General features: G+C 45.3%; 1 protein-coding gene across 1 annotated transcript in view; it reads right to left on the bottom strand.

Annotated features, from left to right (window-relative positions):
* The window catches only part of vipr2 (vasoactive intestinal peptide receptor 2), a gene marked incomplete at its 5' end in the record, with an annotated part of 192,328 nt that overhangs the window by 10,442 nt on the left and 161,639 nt on the right, over nucleotides 1–20,247 (bottom strand). Inside the window, 1 exon segment of the mRNA XM_070880248.1 lies at nucleotides 11,765–11,834. Coding sequence (XP_070736349.1) covers nucleotides 11,765–11,834 — 70 coding nt within the window.

The following is a 20,247-nucleotide window of genomic DNA, read 5'->3' as shown; positions in this document are numbered from 1 at the left end:
TCCCTTTTACTGTTTTTCTTTCCAAGGTGGATGACCTCATATTTTCCAAAATTGTATTCCATCTGCCAAACCTTAGCCCATTTGTTTAACCTATCTAAATCTCTTTGCAGCCTCTCTGTGTCCTCTACACAACCCACTTTTCCACTAATCTTTGTGTCATCTGCAAATTTTGTTACACTACACTCTGTCCCCTCTTCCAGGTCAACTTTGTATATTGTAAACAGTTGCGGTCCCAGCACTGATCCCTGTGGCACACCACTAACCACCGATTTCCAACCCGAAAAGGACCCATTTATCCCGACTCTCTGCTTTCTGTTCGCCAGCCAATTCTCTATCCATGCTAATACATTTCCTCTGACTCCGCGTACCTTTATCTTCTGCAGTAACCTTTTGTGTGGCACCTTATCAAATGCCTTTTGGAAATCTAAATACACCACATCCATCGGTACATCTCTATCCACCATGCTCGTTATATCCTCAAAGAATTCCAGTAAATTAGTTAAACATGATTTCCCCTTCGTGAATCCATGTTGCGTCTGCTTGATTGCACTATTCCTATCGAGATGTCCCGCTATTTCTTCCTTAATGATAGCTTCAAGCATTTTCCCCACTACAGATGTTAAACTAACCGGCCTATAGTTACCTGCCTTTTGTCTGTCCCCTTTTTTAAACAGAGGCGTTACATTAGCTGCTTTCCAATCCGCTGGTACCTCCCCAGAGTCCAGAGAATTTTGGTAGATTATAACGAATGCATTTGCTATAACTTCCGCCATCTCTTTTAATACCCTGGAATGCATTTCATCAGGACCAGGGGACTTGTCTACCCTGAGTCCCATTAGCCTGTCCAGCACTACCCCCCTAGTGATTGTGATTGTCTCAAGATCCTCCCTTCGCACATTCCCGTGACCAGCAATTTTTGGCATGGTTTTTGTGTCTTCCACTGTGAAAACCGAAGCAAAATAATTGTTTAAGGTCTCAGCCATTTCCACATTTCCCATTATTAAATCCCCCTTCTCATCTTCTAAGGGACCAACATTTACTTTAGTCACTCTTTTCTGTTTTATATATCTGTAAAAGCTTTTACTATCTGTTTTTATGTTTTGTGCAAGTTTACTTTCGTAATCTATCTTTCCTTTCTTTATTGCTTTCTTAGTCATTCTTTGCTGTCATTTAAAATTTTCCCAATCTTCTAGTTTCCCACTAACCTTGGCCAGCTTATACGCATGGGTTTTTAATTTGATACTCTCCTTTATTTCTTTGGTTATCCACGGCTGGTTATCCCTTCTCTTACCACCCTTCTTTTTCACTGGAATATATTTTTGTTGAGCACTATGAAAGAGCTCCTTAAAAGTCCTCCACTGTTCCTCAATTGTGCCACCTTTTAGTCTGTGTTCCCAGTCTACTTTAGCCAACTCTGCCATCATCCCACTCTAGTCCCCTTTGTTTAAGCATAGTACGCTCGTTTGAGACACTACTTCCTCACCCTCAATCTGTATTACAAATTCAACCATACTGTGATCACTCATTCCGAGAGGATCTTTTACTAGGAGACCGTTTATTATTCCTGTCTCATTCCACAAGATCTAAGATCGCTTGCTCTCTTGTAGGTTCTGTAACATACTGTTCTAAGAAACAATCCCATATGCATTCTATGAATTCTTCCTCCAGGCTACCCCGTGCGATTTGTTTTGACCAATCGATATGTAGGTTAAAATCCCCCATGATTACTGCCGTTCCTTTTTCACATGAAAGAGCTGAGGAGTGGGACTAATTGGACAGCTCTTTCAAAGATTCGGCACAGGCATGATGGTCCGAATGGCCTCTTCTGTGCTGTAAGATTCTATGATTCTAAGGGGGCAAAATTGTCCCGCGCTGGGTTTGGGGCGCATAATTTGAATTAAGTGTAAACTTAGCGCCGGCAGAGATGGGCGGGAGGAAGTTTGAAAATACGGCACTTTGTTTCCCAAATCGGAGAGCTGCGTTGCTGGAGCACTAAATGGCTTTCATGTGGCGGTAGCGGGGCGAGAGAGGGGCGGAAGCGCGGCGATGTCACTCAGCGCGACACTGATGTCGTCAGTGCGACATGGACATGCTGTGTCGTGCTGAATCAAAGTTGGCCGCCAAAAAATGATGGCAGCTGTGGTACAAGGCCCTATCCTTTAAGGGCGGTCAGAGTGCCTGAGCCACTACAGCTTTGCGACCCGCGAAGCTGTCAGTGGCATTGTCCAGCATCAACTTCGTTCCAACGGGCAATTTCCCCCGCGGGGTGGTAAGGTGTCGGTTTGCATGGCGATGATGTCATTGCCATGTGTGCCGTTGCCATCCCGGGAGCAATTCCAGGCGGGTTGTTTGTGCCAATGGGCCTTTCGGAAAGGGGTCATTTCGGCTCCTAAGACTGCTCGCAAGTCAGAAAGAGAAATGCATGCCTTGCAGAATTGCTCTCTTCAGTGGCATCATTTAGTTCCAAATCAGTGACATGTGTGGGATATGCGTGAATAGCATTCTTTACTTATATAATCATTTCAGAAGAACTTCATGTCACTGAAACAAGAAATTGTAAGCTAAATGGCTGCTCCCAAGCTTCATCAAAGCAAAAAAAAACACTAGATCTCGGTCAAAAGAGGCATTCATGCGAGCGTGGAAAAAATGTGCAAAAATATAACTCCCTCTTCATGCATTGCTTGTAATCTAAGAAAAACTTCACCCTATAAAGACATTGAACAGTGTCCAAGAATTGTAATTATGGGATAGCTGTCATGTTTTATCTGAGGTGAGAGAGGGGGTGGAATTAACAGTTCTGTTAAGCACTTGACAGAATTGACAGTAAGAATTATATTGAGGCACTCTGTGCTGGTGATCTTTGTTTAATTCAAATAACAAAATCTTAATTTGCTCAGGTGACCCAGTAACAAGCTAGATATGTGTCAGCTGTGGCTCAGTGGTAGCACCACTCCAGAGACTTGAGCACATAATCTAGGCTGATACTCCAGTGCACGATTGAGGGAGTGCTGCACTGTTGGAGGTCCCGTGGCACTATTTGAGAAAGATCCTGTGGCACTACTTGAAGAAGAGCTAGGGAGTTCTCCTGGTGTCTGGTCAGAGACCAGCAGCGAAAATATTTATCCCTCAACCAACATCACTAAAACAGATGATCTGATCATGTATTTCATTGCTGACTGTGGGACTGTGCTGTGCACAAATTATCTTCTGCGTTTCCTACATTACAACAACGCCTACACTTCAAAAGTACTTCATTGGCTGTAAGGTGCTTAGGGATGTCCTGAGCTTGTGAAAGGTGCTATCTGTTTTGGTGGTTCAGGTAGACATTAAAGAACCCATGGCTCTATTTGAAGAAGAACAGGGAGTTCTTAAAATGTCGGGGCCGACATTCCTCCTTCAACTGCAGGGCCAAAATAACTGTCCAAATGGGATCAATTGGAACTTGCTCTTCGTTTGCCTACGTAACAAAAGTTACTTCACTTTAAAGTAATTAGTTTTTGGGATGTTTTTAAGAGAAATCATAAGGCACTACAATGGCTATAATGCGCTTTGAGGTGTCCGGTGGTCGTGAAAGGCGCAATAGAAATGCAAGTCTTTCTTTTACCAGAAAGTGCCCAATTTTTAGGCGCACAGATTCTGAGCCCACAGAACCATTCTCTCCTCAGGGCTTCCAATTTCCTGGGTGGGTCTGGGCTAACTCAAGGTTTGGGAGTTCACAAGATGGCCATTTCACTCTTCCAGTTTAATTACAATAAACAACATTTTTATTAAACTAAATATATGAATGAAACCATTGTGTATGGTTCTGCATTTAATAAAATATTCTTTTAGGTTATTTCTGCGATGGGCAATAAATGTATTTTGCAGGCGCACTGCTTGAACTCACTGGCTGGAATTATGTAGAAGTCCCTAATGTGATTGCTGTTTCATTGCTTTTGATTAATTTTCTTAATTTCCCCAAAGTGTTTTCCACTAGTCTCATCCTGTCCCCTCTTACTCTCCTGAATTCACTGTTGAAGTAATATTTCACTGTACCTCTGGTATAAATTTAAAAAGACTAATTTCAAAAAATGTTTTAGGAGCTATCGCAGACAAATAGGAAGGTTCCTTTTTCGAGCACCTGCACCTCTTCGAATCATAAAATTGTAGAGCATAGAAGTAGGCCATTTGTCCCACCTTGCCTGTTCCTGCTCTCTGAAACAACTATCTAATTACATTGGCCCAGATTTTTCTGTCAGTGGTGAAGTGACGTCGCTCAATGCTGACCTCGAAGAAAGCTGCCTGCAAAGATCTAGCGATCCCTTGTGGCGTGAGTTTCACCTTTCCAGATGTTAATTTAATTCTGGCATCACCTATAGGGGATTTCCATTGTCCAGCAACAGTAATGTCATCAAGCAGGCTACGCAGCCAATCACATTGAAGAATCCTCACCGACAGCAAACCAGGAAGTAAAAAGCACTGATTAGGCTTCACTTTTGGACCATTTTACAGAGAGCGAAACAAAGATTGGGACATGCACATGGGATTAAATTAGAAGCATGAAATATCATAACAACTTAAAATAATGTATTATTTAAAAAAATCTGGGGAGAAATTCAGCTGCTTTGTGCCTCCCATTAGCACCTGCGGGTATGGGGGGGGCGGTAACGAGGACGGACTGGACGCGACAAATTCACCGACTCCTGCGAACTTCCCTGGCGGTTTTACAGTGGGGCTAAACCGCCTCACCCTCTTGCGCCTGTAGACCGTGACATCATCAGGTGCGCAGCGCCCTGTTTCTGTCCCGGATGTGATATTCAGTCCCACCCGCTGCTGCATCGCTGGCCATCAACAACAGCATACACAGGAGGTGTGGTCACCTCGGCTGGCTGCTTGGGGAGCGATATTTAACGGCAGTAGTGGTCAGGTAGGGCAAACTTTATTCCTCGCGCAAGTCTGGGGCCTTCTGATTGCTTTTCACCGCTGATTTCTGCGCAATTCCTCAGCCCTCCACTCTCTTAGAGTGCTTGGGGCTGTAAGTTAGTGGTTGTGGTCTGAAATTGTTGAACTCGATGTTGAGTCTAGAATGCTGTAAAGTGCCTGAACAAAAGATGAAATGCTGTTCCTTGAGCTTATGTTGAGCTTCGTTGGAACAGTGCAATTGAGGGAGTGCAGCGAAGGTTCACCAGACTGATTCCCGGGATGGCAGTACTGACATATGAGGAGAGACTGGATCGACTGGGCCTGTATTCACTGGAGTTTAGAAGGATGAGAGGGGATCTCATAGAAACATATAAAATTCTGACGGGACTGGACAGGTTAGATGCAGCAAGAATGTTCCCGATGTTGGGGAAGTCCAGAACCAGAGGACAAAATCTAAGGATAAGGGGTAAGCCATTTAGGCCTGAGATGAGGAGAAACTTCTTCACTCAGAGAGTTGTTAACCTGTGGAATTCCCTACCGCAGAGAATTGTTGATACCAGTTCATTGGATATATTCAAGAGGGAGTTAGATATGACCCTTGCGGCTAAAGGGATCAAGGGGTATGGAGAGAAAGCAGGGAAGGGGTACTGAGGTGAATGATCAGCCGTGATCTTATTGAATGGTGGTGCAGGCTCAAAGGGCCGAATGGCCTACTCCTGCACCTATTTTCTATGTTTCTAAGATGCCAAGGATGGAGAGATCAGAGTGGGAGTGGAGCGGAGAATTAAAGCGACAGGCGATCGGAAGCTCGGGGTCATGCTTACAGACTGAATGGAGATGTTCTGCATTTGGTCTTCCCAATGTAGAGGAGACCGCATCGTGAGCAGCGAACAGTAAAAATCTGTGTCCTCTGGTTACTGACCCTCCTGCAGTGGAAACAGTTGCTCCCTATGTACTCCATCCAAACCCCTCTTACCCTGAAAATCCACCAAAGAAAAGATGAAGGAAAAAAACTTGCCACCCAGCCAAAGTCTTACTGGGGTCATAGACTGTACCTCAGCAGCTACATTGGTTGGGAACCTTGGGTCGAGGTTAATGAACTGGAGACAGCTCAGATCAAAATGAGCCAGAAATCTAAACTTAGGTTTGTTTACTCCTCCCCACTATAAACAAACCATTATCAGGTAAATGAGAAAAAGTTAAAATGAGAAGGAAGTCAAGAAAATTATCATTTACATAATGCTTGAAAAATAAGCATCTAATTTAACTTCTAGGATTTTAATCTTTCTACGTGCAATGTTAAAGCAGGGAAAATATATTAGTTGCCTCCAGTTGTTTCTCTTAATTTAACAACCCTAGTGCCGACTGAGTTAGTTCCACAGTCTATACTTGTTGCTGAATAAGTAACTGGTGTAATACTGGTAAAAAGGAATTTTCTAAGACTCATGTGCACATACTTTAAGAGACAATTATTAATCCTGGTGAATGCGTGGCTGGAGGCGGCTTGAGGTTGGTTTTGAGATTTTAAAACTTTGAATATCTCACCCGACCCCATCCCATCTGTTTTTTTGTGGTTAAAATTACCCCCTATGCCTCACTTGGTCTGACTGTCTCTTTGCGTTTTCACTGATTCTGCTTTGAACATAAAGGGGCACTAAAGCAGGGCAGGTGCTAGGTCCTCCCTTGGCCATTGTCCCTCCCTTTGGTGCCATACTCAGCCTCCACTGAGTGCTGCAGGGCACAGAACTGCCATCAGGGATAAAGGTGCAGCAGATTCCATCAGTAAAACTAAGCTGCTCAGACCGATCGGAGCGTTGCTTTGATTTGGCAAAGCGCTCGGAAAGCAAGTTGTTTCCCTTCTTTGAAGGTTTGCTCCACCAGTAACCATTTGGCCGTCAATCTATCCTATAGCCATTTCTTTGCAGCTTTAGAACGGTTTATTTTGGCAATAGTAACATAAACCATTCCACTTAACACAGTAATGAATAGAGTTAAAAAGCAAATGAACATATCATGGCGTACATTTAAGGAGATATTTCACAACTCTCAAGAAAAATATATTCCAGTGAGGAGAAAAGGTGTAAAAGAAAAGAAAGCCATCCGTGGCTAACTAAAGAAATAAAGGACAGTGTCCAATTAAAAACAAGGGGATACAAAGTAGTCAAAATTAGTGGGAGAACAGAAGATTGATTGGGAAGCTTTTAAAATCCAGCAAAGAATGACTAAAAAAATGATTAAGAAAGGGAAGATAGACTATGAAAGTAAATTGGCACGAAATATAAAAAAAATTGCAAGAGTTTCTACAGGTATGTAAAAAGGAAAAGAGTGGCTAAAGTAAATGTTGGTCCCTTAGAGGATGAGACCGGGGAATTAGTAATGGGGAACATGGAGATGGCAGAAACTCTAAACAAATATTTTGTATCAGTCTTTACGGTAGAGGACACAAACAATATCCCAACAGTGGATAGTCAAGGGGCTATAGAGGGGGAGGAACTTAACACAATCACAATCACTAAGGAGGTGGTACTCAGTAAGATAATGGGACTAAAGGCAGATAAATCCCCTGGACCTGATGGCTTGCATCCTAGAGTCTTAAGAAAAGTAGTGGCAAGGATAGTGGATGCGTTGGTTGTAATTTACCAAAATTCCCTGGATTCTGGGGAAGTCCCAGTAGATTGGAAAACTGCAAAAATAACGCCCCTATTTAAAAAAGGAGGCAGACAAAAAGCAGGAAACTATAGACCAGTTAGCCTAACATCTGTGGTTGGGAAATTGTTGGAGTCCATTATTAAAGAAGCGGTAGCAGGATATTTGGAAAAGCATAATTCGGTCAGGCAAAGTCAGCATGGATTTATGAAGGGGAAGTCATGTTTGACAAATTTGCTGGAATTCTTTGAGGGTGTAACGAACAGGGTGGATAAAGGGGAACCAGTGGATGTGTATTTCGACTTCCAAAAGGCTTTTGACAAGGTGCCACATAAAAGGTTACTGCACAAGATAAAAGTTCACGGGGTTGGGGTAACATATTAACATGGATAGATGATTGGCTAACTAACAGAAAACAGAGAGTCAGGATAAATGGTTCATTCTCGGGTTGGCAATCAGTAACCAGTGGGGTGCCGCAGAGATCAGTGCTGGGATCCCAACTATTTACAATCTATATTAACGACTTGGAAGAAAGGACAGAGTGTAACGTAGCCAATTTTGCTGACGATACAAAGATGGGAGGAAAAGCAATGTGTGAGGAGGACACAAGAAATCTGCAGAAGGGCATTGACAGGTTAAGTGAGTGGGCAAAAATTTGACAGATGGAGTATAATGTTGGAAAGTGTGAGGTCATGCGCTTTGGCAGAAAAAAATCAAAGAACAAGTTATTATTTAAATGGAGAAAAATTGCAAAGTGCTGCAGTACAGCGGGACCCGGGGGTACTTGTGCATGAAACACAAAAGGTTAATATGCAGGTACAGTAAGTGATCAGGAATGCCAATGGAATCTTGGCCTTTATTGCAAAGGGGATGGAGTATAAAAGCAGGGAAGCCTTGCTACAGTTATACAGGGTATTGGTGAGGCCACACCTGGAATACTGCATACAGTTTTGGTTTCCATATTTATGAAAGGATATACTTGCTTTGGAGGCAGTTCAGAGAAGGTTCACTAGGTTGATTCCAGTTATGAGGAGGTTGACTTATGAGGAAAGGTTGAGGAGGTTGGACCTCTACTCATTGGAATTCAGAAGAATGAGAGGTGATCTTATCGAAACGTATAAGATTATGAGGGGGGTTGACAAGGTGGATGCAGAGAGGATGTTTCCACTGATAGGGGAGACTAGAACTAGAGTGTATAATCTTAGAATAAGGGGCCGTCCATTTAAAACTGAGATGAGGAGGAATTTCTTCTCTCAGAGGTTTGTAAATCTGTGGAACTCGCTGCCTCAGAGAGCTGTGGAAGCCAGGACATTGAATAAATGTAAGACAGAGATAGACAGCTTCTTAACCGATAAGGGATTAAGAGGTTATGGGGAGAGGGCAGGGAAGTGCACCTGAGTCCATGATCGGATCAGCCATGATGGTATTAAATGGCAGAGAAGGCTAAAGGGGCCATATGGCCTACTCCTCCTCCTATTTCTTATGCTCTTATGTTCTTATGGAACCTAGTGTAATGTAAACAGGTTGTAGGCTTGGAATTTACTTGAAAGAAGCTAGAAGCACAGATTTAATGAGTTAACTATTCATGTTTCTGTTTGGCAACAACAGTCACCAAAGCTAGCTAAAGTGTAATACTGAACGTTATCGCCACACAGCTGCAGCCTGCTAAGTGTATCGCTGTCTATGAATGTCCTCACTTTATTGATGTTCAGGTTCATTCCAGAAACTGCTATAGAGAAACTTTGGGAGCTTCATACGTCCGTCCCACTTTAAACACATGATGTGGCATCCCAATCAGCGTGTCACTGGATTTATTTCACAATTGTGAAAAATTGCAATGCAAGTGCAATGACGATGATCTTGAGAGCTAAGCCTGCCGGGGGCCAAAACTGCCTCTTTCCTTAAGGCCTGTTACCACCGCAAATCGGCGGCCACGCTGCGGAGTGGAATGGCCACCGACTTTTGGTGGAATGGCAGCTGCTAGCCCAATTGTCCTCCTGACTTTTCCCAGTGGTGCCCCGATTCCCCCCCCTTACCGCTCCGCTGCCGCCGATCGGTATAAAGCACGTCATCACCGTGCGTACCGCCGATCTAACACCCCGGCGGCTACATTCTCCTTGGAAAATCTTCGGCCCGCCCGCCGGTGCCAAAACAAGCTTTTTCCTTGGTCAACTGAGGCTTTGGTCTTCTGCAGCGGCGATGCGGCTTCCTTTAAAGGGGAGGATGCACTATCGCTGCCATGTTTTTTTTGTCGGCCGACTGCAATGTGGGCCCGACATTTATGCTCCCGGGTTCAGCCGGGCCACCAACAGGCTGTCTAGCGCCGTCTCTTGAGTACCAGGCCGCCGACCTGGCCGAAACTCTCCCTGATGGCCCAGTGGGCCGAAGTTTAAAAATCGCGAAGGCTCTTCACTTTAAGTGAAAAATGAGAGGTGATCTTATCGAAATGTATAAGATTATGAGTGGGCGTGACAAGGTGGATGCAGAGAGGATGTTTCCACCGATAAGGGAGACTGGAACTAGGGGGTATAATCTTAGAATAAGGGGCTGCCCATTTAAAGTGAAGGGGAGAGTCATGGTGATGCGGCACCGTGATGACGTCATCGCGACGGTAACTCTGCACCGCCCCGAACTTCCTCCCCTCAGTTGCTGTCACTGCCGTGCCTTTGCCACTCAGGTGTAGTCAATGCCCCCATTTACACCGACTTCCAGATCAAAGCAAAAAAAAACAAAGAGCGGAATTTCGCGAAAGAGTCGACCTGAACCGCAGCTGTGGTAAAAACCATCGAAACGGGGTGGGGGCAATTTGTACCCCCAGGTGCCTGTTTTAGTGCCTCCAAGCACGTTTAAATCATGGTAATTAATTAGCCTCATAATTACTGGCTAAAACCAGACTTTCAAACAGGCATGTCTTATTTGCCCAGCACCTAGTTAACGCCTGTTTGCAGCCTTACACCAAAGTAACCCCCAATCTATTTTAGGTGTTGGCTGAGGGATAAATATTGGCCAGGACGGCAGGTGAATTCCCCTGCTCTTCTTCAAATCGTGCCACAGGATCTTTTAAGTCCACCTGAAACTGGAGTGTCAGCCTAGATTATGTGCTCCAATCTCATAGAATTCGATTTGAACCCATAACTTTCTTGACTCAGAGGTGAGAGTAATACCCACTGAGCCACAGCTGATTTCAATCCTCTTTATTTTCTAAATTGTACACATGATTTTCACTTTTTCTATCCAGAAATACTCACAGAATGACCTCAGAAAGAAAAGAATAGGCATAGATCACCCCTCTCTTAAAATCATTATTCATGTATTCTCATCTGTTCTATAAATCAGCAAGTTTATTTAAATATCTGTGAATGAGAAACAAGCCTCGAGCGAAAATAGCAAGATTTGTTAGCCCACACAGTTTTGGATATGTAGAACAGATTGTCTACAAAAGCAATTAATGTTATGGTTAATCCCTTTGAAAACAAGCTGGAGGAATGCCATAGTAGATTATAAGGATTGGTATAAACATTCTTGATCAAGTGATCTATGGAACTGGATGGCTTTTGTTCTGTTGAAACCAATGTTCCCGATACACTGTGTGGCCAACAGTTGTGCAGCTATCTGAAGGTCCCATGCAGTCCAATCAATGGTCACACAAAATTTTGAATAGTCAGGCATGCCGTTAAAGGGACCATGCACCCAAAAATAAATTTGATGGAACACTGGTTGCGATTAGAGCATTGCCATCTGTGGAAAGCAGTTCAACAGAGCTGAATAATTCAGGGGTCGGGTTCTGTGTTGAGTCTCACTCAGTCACCTTTGGAAGTGAGGAAGAAATTTTGCGGAACATTCTCTCAGGAGATGATATAAATTGATAACATTCGAACTGCACGAGGAACGGGGTTGAGAGTTCAAATCCTCAGCATTTGCGTTCTTCTGATCTGGGGTACATTCACAGCAATGCATGCCCAACACCAGCATGTTCCTGACACGTTGTGTCACGAAACCTAGGCGGTGAAAGCATGGTGCTAACACTTTTTTGAGTAATTCTTTATTCATTACACATAATGCCACTATACTTAAGATAGTTGGTGACTGTATTTTAAAGATTAGTAGTCATATTGATTAGCAAGCCCATAGAACAATCAAAAACACACACTTGGAGGTCAGAATCCATTAAAGATATTCCTGTTTGGAGAGGTGCAGACCTTTATTCATCACTTACTATGATAGATGCTACGATTGGTCCATTGACTGTCCACCATGGAATGTTGAGGTCATTAGTATCCCAGCAGCTAAATTCAAAGAAGAACATGTAATTTGGATAGTAATGAACTACTGTATAACTCAAAACAGTTAGATTTACAAGATAACCGTTTGTCATAACTTTGACAATTAACGTTCGCCTAACACCCCCTGAGCCAACTCTCACAATCGCAATGAATATGTCATTTGAAAGATCTTTCATGAAAACTTCATCCATAATGAATATTTTGAATGCGCGCTGTAATAGGAGCTCGTGAATGTTTCAGACATCTGGGTAAATTGTCATCTTCACCCAATGGGTGTCAATCTGGCAGAGCGGATCACCCGTCTGTTATAGAACCCGCCCGATTTCCACTTCATTGATTTGAATGAACATAAGAAATCCCTTTGCAGAAGTAGACCATTTGGCCTCTCGAGCCTGCTCCGCCATTTAATAAGATCTAAGATTACGGCTGATCTGATCTTGGGCTCAGTTTCACTTCCCTGCCCACTCCCCATAACCCTTTACTCCCTTTTCATTCAAAAATCTGTCTATCTCCACCTTAAATATATTCAATGACCCAGCCTCCACAGCTCTCTGGGACCGAAAATTCCACAGATTTACGACCCTGTGAGAGAAGAAGTTCCTCCTCGTCTCAGTTCTAAATGGGCAACCCCTTATTCTTAAACTATGCCCCCTAGTTGTAGATTCCCCCGTGAGTGGAAACATCCTCTCTGCATCTACCTTGTCGAGCCCTCTCAGTATCTTATATGTTTCAATAAGATCACCTCTCATTCTTCTAAACTCCAATGAGTATAGGCCCAACCTGCTCAACCTTTCTTCATAAGCCAATCCTTTCATCTCAAGAATCAAACGAGTGAACCTTCTCTGAACTGCCTCCAATGCAAGTATATCCTTCCTTAAATAAGAAGACCAAAACTATTTGCAGTACTCTAGGTGTGGTCTCACCAATACCCTGTACAGTTGTAGCAGGACTTCCCTGCTTTTATACTCTATCCCCCTTGCAATAAAGGCCAACATTCCATTTGCCTTCCTGATTAGGTGCTGTATCTGCGTACTGACTTTTTGTGTTTTGTGCACAAGGACCCCCAGGTCCCTCTGTACTGCAGCATTTTGTAATTTCTCCCCATTTAAATAATAAATAATAATTAGCTTTTTAAATTTTCCTGCCAAAGTAGATAACCTCACACTTTCCCACATTATACTCCATCTGCCAAATGTTTGCCCACTCACTTAGCCTGTCTATGGGCAAGAACCTCCACTTTTTTTACCACTGAAATGACGTATAACGCCCATATATGGCACAAAATGGAAACTGGCGGGCATTTTTCGGAAACTGATCGCCGAACTTTACTTTCCCCATGTGCTTCACGCCGGGAAAAAATATTACCGGCCGCCCACTTTTTTGGGGCAGATTCAGCAGAATGGGCGAATTCAACCCCCATAATATCGTCCAACGTTACTTTCAGCACGGATTTAACGCCGAGATGCAATATTAACGCCCGCTCACTTTTTTTTGTCGTAAAGCGCATATTTACCGAAACTAGCGGCCATGAGATCGCCCAGCGTCAATTTCACCACCTCGCACACATATCGCCCACAATATCGCTTGCCCAAAAAACCACCCACATAAAGTGGAACTAACCGGAACTAATCACAGCGTTATGGACGCCATGTTGTAGATCACATGTCGCGCCCTTTAAAAAGCTGCTGTGCTTCAACCTTGGCGGAGTTCAGATGTACTCTGCAGGTCGTTGGAGTTGATGTGAACATCTGTGAAAACACCTTGACCATACTGTGACCGATTGGAATTGAAGCGGTGTCTTCGTCGGAACATTCCTTGTTTGTGAGCAATCGGTGGAAAACAGAGAGCTACTGTAATGGGGCCTGTCCTTTCTCGCCCTCTCTTGGTAACCAAATACATGCAGCAGGCTCGACATCGCCGAAGGTACGCTCCACTGCATTATGTGCCCAATGTAAGACGTGACAGACAGATGAGGAGGACCAGACGTTACACCCCCCGCAAGTACAAGGAGAAACATTCTTATCTCGACTTGCCTGACACCACCTGCTTTCAGAGACTGCGCTTCCACAAAGAGGTTATCACTGAGGTATGCCAGCTGATAAGGGGAGATGTGCAGCCTGCCAGAACCATCAGTACTGCACGGTCCGTCGAGGTCAAAGTCACCGCAGCACTGTCGTTCTATGCCTCGGGTTCTTTTCAGGCCACAGCTGGAGACATCTGCAGACTTTCTCAGCATGCCACACATCGCTGCATTAGACAGGTCAATGAAGTCCTGTACGCACACAGGAGTGACTTGATCAGCTTCCCTATGACCAGGGAGGCACAGAGTGAGAGGGCTCTAGGATTCTCCAGAATTGCAAACTTCCCCAAGGTGCAGGGAGCAATAGACTGTACGCACATCGCGATGTGGGCACCTTTTCAGGATGCAGAGGTTTTCAGGAACCGCAAGGGATTCCACTCCCTGAATAGTCAACTGGTTGTCTACCACCAGCAAATGATACTGGCAGTGAATGCTCAATTTCTGGGCAGCATCAGTGATGCTCACATCCTGCGTGAGAGCACTGTATTTGACTTGTTTAACAATCAGCCACAAGGTCAATGCTGGATGCTTGGTGACAAAGGATATGGCCTTGCCACCTGGCTGATGACCCCCCTGCTTGACACCCACACTGAGGCCAAGAGGCGATACAACAAGAACCACAGAGCAACTTTGAATATCGTGGAGAAAACCATTAGAGTGCTGAAGGAGCGCTTTAGATGCCTGGACCACTCAGGAGGCGAGCTTCAATACCACCCTGAGCAGGTAGCTCAATTTGTGGTGGTGTGCTCCATCCTACACAATTTGGCTATCAGAAGGGGACAAGAATTGCCTGATACGCCTGACAGTCCTCCTCACCAGAGAGAGGAAGAGGAGGACGAGGAGAGGGACGCTGACCTCGGGCCAGACAATCAGGCTGATGCTGAAACCATGCCCCCGCCCCCCTGTAGACCGCATGAAAGGACCCATGGTGGCATGATAGCTGCAAGAGCCTTACGTCAGAAGCTCATCAATGATTGCTTTGCCTGAAGGAACGTTGCTGATATTTACAAGGCTGACACACTGCTGGATGTGCAGGTCATACATCAGTGGTGTACATCATCTTGGTGAGAGTTAAAGTTTAAGTTGATTGAAGTTAAGTATGATTATACCCTTTGTTGTTAAGGAATCACCAGTGTGTAATGGTGCAGCTATCTGAGCCAAGGCGCAACAAGGTTTTGTTAAATAAAAAACATTTAAACCGAACATTAGTCTGAAATCATCAGTATTTCTGTACAAACCAACCCTTCTCCCGCCCCCCCCCCCCCCCGCTTCTTCTCCCCAACTCTACCCCTTCCCTTCCCTGACTGACTCCAAGCCGCCTGGCTGAGGAGGTCCTCATGCGATGCTTCATAGGTCCTCAGGTAATGCTTCATGGGAGAGGTGTGGGGGGGGGGGGGCGTGGGGTGACGGCTGAAGCACTTGGATGGATATGGGAGAGGATGGTCCCGAGCTGGGAACGTGCTCTAAGCCAGAAGCAAGATGTTGCTGCTGGCTCTCGTGTGGTTGGCAATGGGGGTGCGGCACCTTGGGGTGCAGCGCCACGCTCCGGGACCACTGGGAGCCCTCTTCCACCAGTGTTCCTGGCTACCAGCTCCAGGGCCTCCTCCATCCCTTCAATGTTATATCTTAATTATTGGACAAAAACTCGGTGCCAACTATGTTCTTGGTGCTTAGTAGGCTTTTTGCTACTGGTACATTTGCTACTGCCTCCCACAACAGCCAGACAAGCACACACCACAGCCACACACACTTTCAGTGCCTCTGAGCTCCCTCTCTGTCTCCTCTCCTGCGCATGTCATGAGGACCCTAGACCTCCTGAATAGCGGGAATTGAGTGTTGTCATGCCGTTGCTAAGGACGGCCACACTTTACAGCAGAAGGTCAAAAAGAATTTACGCTACCGCCCATTTGATACCGCTCGCAGTATCGCCCATTTTCAAAAATGGAAACTAGGTGTTTTGAGAATGGGCGAGAAGCCGGCGATCTGAAAACCCTTTTTTAACGCCCACGCCAGAAATAATGCTCATTTTTGGGCGATAAGCACAAAAGTAGAGGTTCTAGCCCTATATCCCTTTGCAGATTTTTTGTGTCCTCCTCACAATTTGCTTTCCCACCCATCTTTGTATTATCAGCATATGCACAGTACTCCAGGTGTGGTCTCGCCAAAGCCCTTAACAATCGTAGTGAAGACTTCCTTACTCTTATACTCCAACCCCAACTCCAAACCCCTTGTAATAAAGGCCAACATGCCATTTGCCTTCTTAATTGCTTGCTGTACCTGCATGCTAACTTTGTGTTTCCTGTACGAGGACAATTAAATCTCACAGAACAGCAACATTTAAAAGTTTCTCAACATTTAAAACATTTTCTAGTTTTCTATTTTTCCTACCAAAATGAATAACCTCACAGTTCCTCACATTATACTCCATCTACCATCTTATTGTCCACTCACTTAGCCTGTCTACATCCCTTTGCAGGCTCTTGTGTCCTCCTCACAACTTACTTTGCCACCTAGCGTTGTATCATCAGCAAACTTGGATACATTGCATTCGGTCCCTACATCCAAGTCATTAATGTAGATTGTAAGTAGCTGAGGCCCCAGCACTAATCCTTGCGGCACCTCACTAATTACAGCCAACCAATCTGAAAATGACTCGTTTATCCCTACTTTCTGTTTGCTGCCCGTTAACCAATCCTTAACCATGCTAATATATTACCCCAACCCCATGACCTCTTATCTTGTGTAGCAACCTTTTACGTAGCACCTTCGAATGTCTTTTGGAAATACAAATATATTACTGCTTCCCCTTTATCTACACTGATAGTTACATTCTGAGGAGAAGTTGTGGGTGGTCTAACTGATAAAGGGATTTGATAGGCTAGATACAGAGAAACTATTTCCTCAGGTAGGGGACTCCAGAAGCAGAAATCAGGAAGCACTTTTTCACACAAAGTGTCGTGGAAATCTGGAAACCGCTTCTCCAAAAAGGGTTGGATCTTGGATCAATTTTCAAGGCTGAGATCAATAGATATTTCTTGAGTAAGGGTATCAAGGGATATGAAGCAAAGGCATATAAATGGAATAAAACTACAGATCAGTCAAGATTTATCTGAATGGCTCGAACCGGCTCAGGGGACTACTTCTGTTCCTGTATTCCTGCCCCCCCTCTACACCTTTAACTATGTACACACTTTAACCCTACTCGCTCAGCAGAAACCTGGCAGGTGGGCAGTTAACATCACCCTGGCTCTCACCTGTCTGAAAACTGCCATGACTGCAACATCTGCCAATTTAACCTGTTCTCCTCCTGAGCAAGCAGCAAGGACCCACGCCTGGAGCCAACAGGGTCCTTCTTTACAATGCATGTTGCGGCCCAGAGACATTATTGAGACCTGACTGTAATTTTAACTCAATGCCTGAGCGGGGAATCCACCTGGAGTTAAAATCGGGACCTATGTGTGTCTCGTATACATCTTGTATTTCTATAATTTCTCTAAGTATGCCTCCTATGGTCTTATGCTAATCATTTCTGCCATTTCCTGCATTTCTTTTCTTGTATTTGATGTTTATGGGGTTTCTTCCCCTCCCCCTTCATCTGTTCCTTTTTAAAATACTATTGATCGGTAATATCGTCAGATTCCCACACCCGAAATATTAACTTGTCTGCTGTCTCCACAGATGTTGCCTGACCAGAATATTTCCAGCATTTTCAGTTTTGTTTTTTAAGCTAAAAGGAAAGTAATTCTTCTCAGTTACTTAGAATGGGCTGCTTCGAATGGTTTCCTGCAGTGATAAAGACAAAAGGAATGCACAACTTAAACAACTTTAACCAGCACTGAGCCTTGCAAGTGCAGATTTGGCCTCATTAGTTACGGGCCCCAACAACAATAACAATAACTTGCATTTATATAGCGCCTTTACTGTAATAAAAGATCCCAAAGTACTTCACACGAGTCTTATCAACTAAAATCTGACACCGAGCCACTGGTTACTGCAGAAGATAAAGGTACGCGGAGTCAGAGGAAATGTATTAGCATGGATCGAGAATTGGCTGGCTAACAGAAAGCAGAAAGCAGAGAGCAGAGAGTCGGGATAAATAGGTCCATTTCGTATTGGAAATCGGTGGTTAGTGGTGTACCACAACTGTTTACAATATACATAGATGACCTGGAAGAGGGGACAGAGTGTAGTGTAACAAAATTTGCAGATGACACAAAGATTAGTGGGAAAGCGGGTTGTGTAGAGGACACAGAGAGGCTGCAAAGAGATTGAGATAGGTTAAGCGAATGGGCTAAGGTTTGGCAGATGGAATACAATGTCGGAAAATGTGAGGTCATCCACCTTGCAAAAAAAACAGTAAAAGGGAATATTACTTGAATGGGGAGAAATTACAACATGCTGCGGTGCAGAGGGACCTGGGGGTCCTTGTGCATGAAACTCTTTTAGAGTCTACCTGCAAAACATAAACATTAAACTGTGCCACCCGACCTGGGTGACACACCAGACATTTACAAGGCCCTTTTTTTCCCTTTTTTTTTTTGGGCACTAAAGTCACAATTTCTCCGGTGCCCCCTATAAAAGGGAAGGGGACACTAAAAGCACCGGCAATTAAAACAAATTAAACTTTAAAACATAAAATCAAATTAAAATTTGGTTGCCGGGCGTGATGATGCACTCCAGTCCCTCCGGTGCCCACCTCTCGCGGAAGGCCGCGAGCGTACCGGTGGACACCGCGTGCTCCATCTCCAAGGACACCCTGGACCGGATGTAAGAGCGGAAGAGAGGCAGGCAGTCAGGTTGAACGACCCCCTCGACCGCCCGCTGCCTGGACCGGCTGATGGCACCCTTGGCCGTGCCCAGGAGCAGTCCTACGAGGAGGCCTTCGGACCTACCCGCTCCCCTCCGCACAGGGTGCCCAAAGATCAGGAGAGTGGGACTGAAGTGCAGCCAGAATTTCAGGAGCAGCCCCTTCAAATAATAAAACAGGGGCTGCAACCTTGTGCATTCCATAAAAACATGGAACACGGACTCTTCCAGACCGCAGAAATTGCAGGCGGCCTGGGAGTCCGTGAACCGGCTTAAAAATTTGTTGCACGGCACTGCTCCGTGCACCACCCTCCAGGCCAAGTCCCCGATGAATAGTGGGAGGACCCCTGCGTAGAGTGCCCTCCATCGGGGACCCCCGCCTCCTCCGGACGGCAAGATGGTACGCCATGGCGTGTCCGGACGGCCGGCGAGGATGGCAAAGTTGAGGGTGTGCAGGAGCAGCCCGTACAGGAAACCCCTCCGCGCGGAACTGAAAGGCACGGAGGGGATTTCCCCGAGGCGGCTCAAGTTGTGAGGCGCCGGCCCCCGAGGGAGGTTCCGGGGTTTGGCGCCGATGAGGAATTCCGTCCGGACGGGGGTCAGTTCGGACGGGATCTCCCCACGTGCTTGAGCCTCCTCGATGCACCTAACGGAGTCAGGGCCCAGAGCTGTTTTTAGCGACTCGATGGCATCGGCCGCGTGGCGGACGTTGGCAGAATTAAGGCACCGCGCCAGCGTGTCTGGCGCCATCCAGCCCGCTCCTCCGCCATCGAGCAGGTCCCTGACCCTGGTCACCTCACCAGCCACAGCCCTCTCTTCCGACCGCCACATAAAACCTCGGCCGTGGAGGTACGGATTCCCGAGCAGCGGTTCCTGCAGGACGGCCGCCACTCCAGCTGGCGGAGAGCTGCGCTTGGTGGAGACTTTGTTCCAGACCCTGATGAGTTCCCTGTAAAAGACAGGCAGCTCTCCTTGTGCATGAATCCCAAAAAGTTAGTTTGCAGGTGCAGCAGGTAATCAGGAAGGTGAATGGAATGTTGGCCTTCATTGCAAGAGGGATGGAGTACAAAAGCAGGGAGGTCCTGCTGCAACTGTATAAGGTATTAGTGAGGCCGCACCTGGAGTACTGCGTGCAGTTTTGGTCACCTTACTTAAGGAAGGATATACTGGCTTTGGAGGAGGTATGGAGACGATTCACTAGGCTGATTCCGGAGATGAGAGGGTTACCTTATGATGATAGATTGAGCAGACTGGGTCTTTACTCGTTGGAGTTCAGAAGGATGAGGGGTGATCTTAAAATAATGAAAGGGATAGACAAGATAGAGGCAGAGAGGTTGTTTCCACTGGTCGGGGAGACTAGAACTAGGGGGCACAGCCTCAAAATACGGGGGAGCCAATTTAAAACCGAGTTGAGAAAGAATTTCTTCTCCCAGAAGGTTGTGAATCTGTGGAATTCTCTGCCCAAGGAAGCAGTTGAGGCTAGCTTATTGAATGTATTCAAATCACAGATAGATAGATTTTTAATCAATA

The sequence above is a fragment of the Pristiophorus japonicus genome, chromosome 5 (assembly GCF_044704955.1).
Source record: "Pristiophorus japonicus isolate sPriJap1 chromosome 5, sPriJap1.hap1, whole genome shotgun sequence".
In the NCBI taxonomy this organism is placed as follows: Eukaryota; Metazoa; Chordata; class Chondrichthyes; family Pristiophoridae; genus Pristiophorus; species Pristiophorus japonicus.
This window is presented reverse-complemented; position numbering and strand designations above follow the sequence as displayed.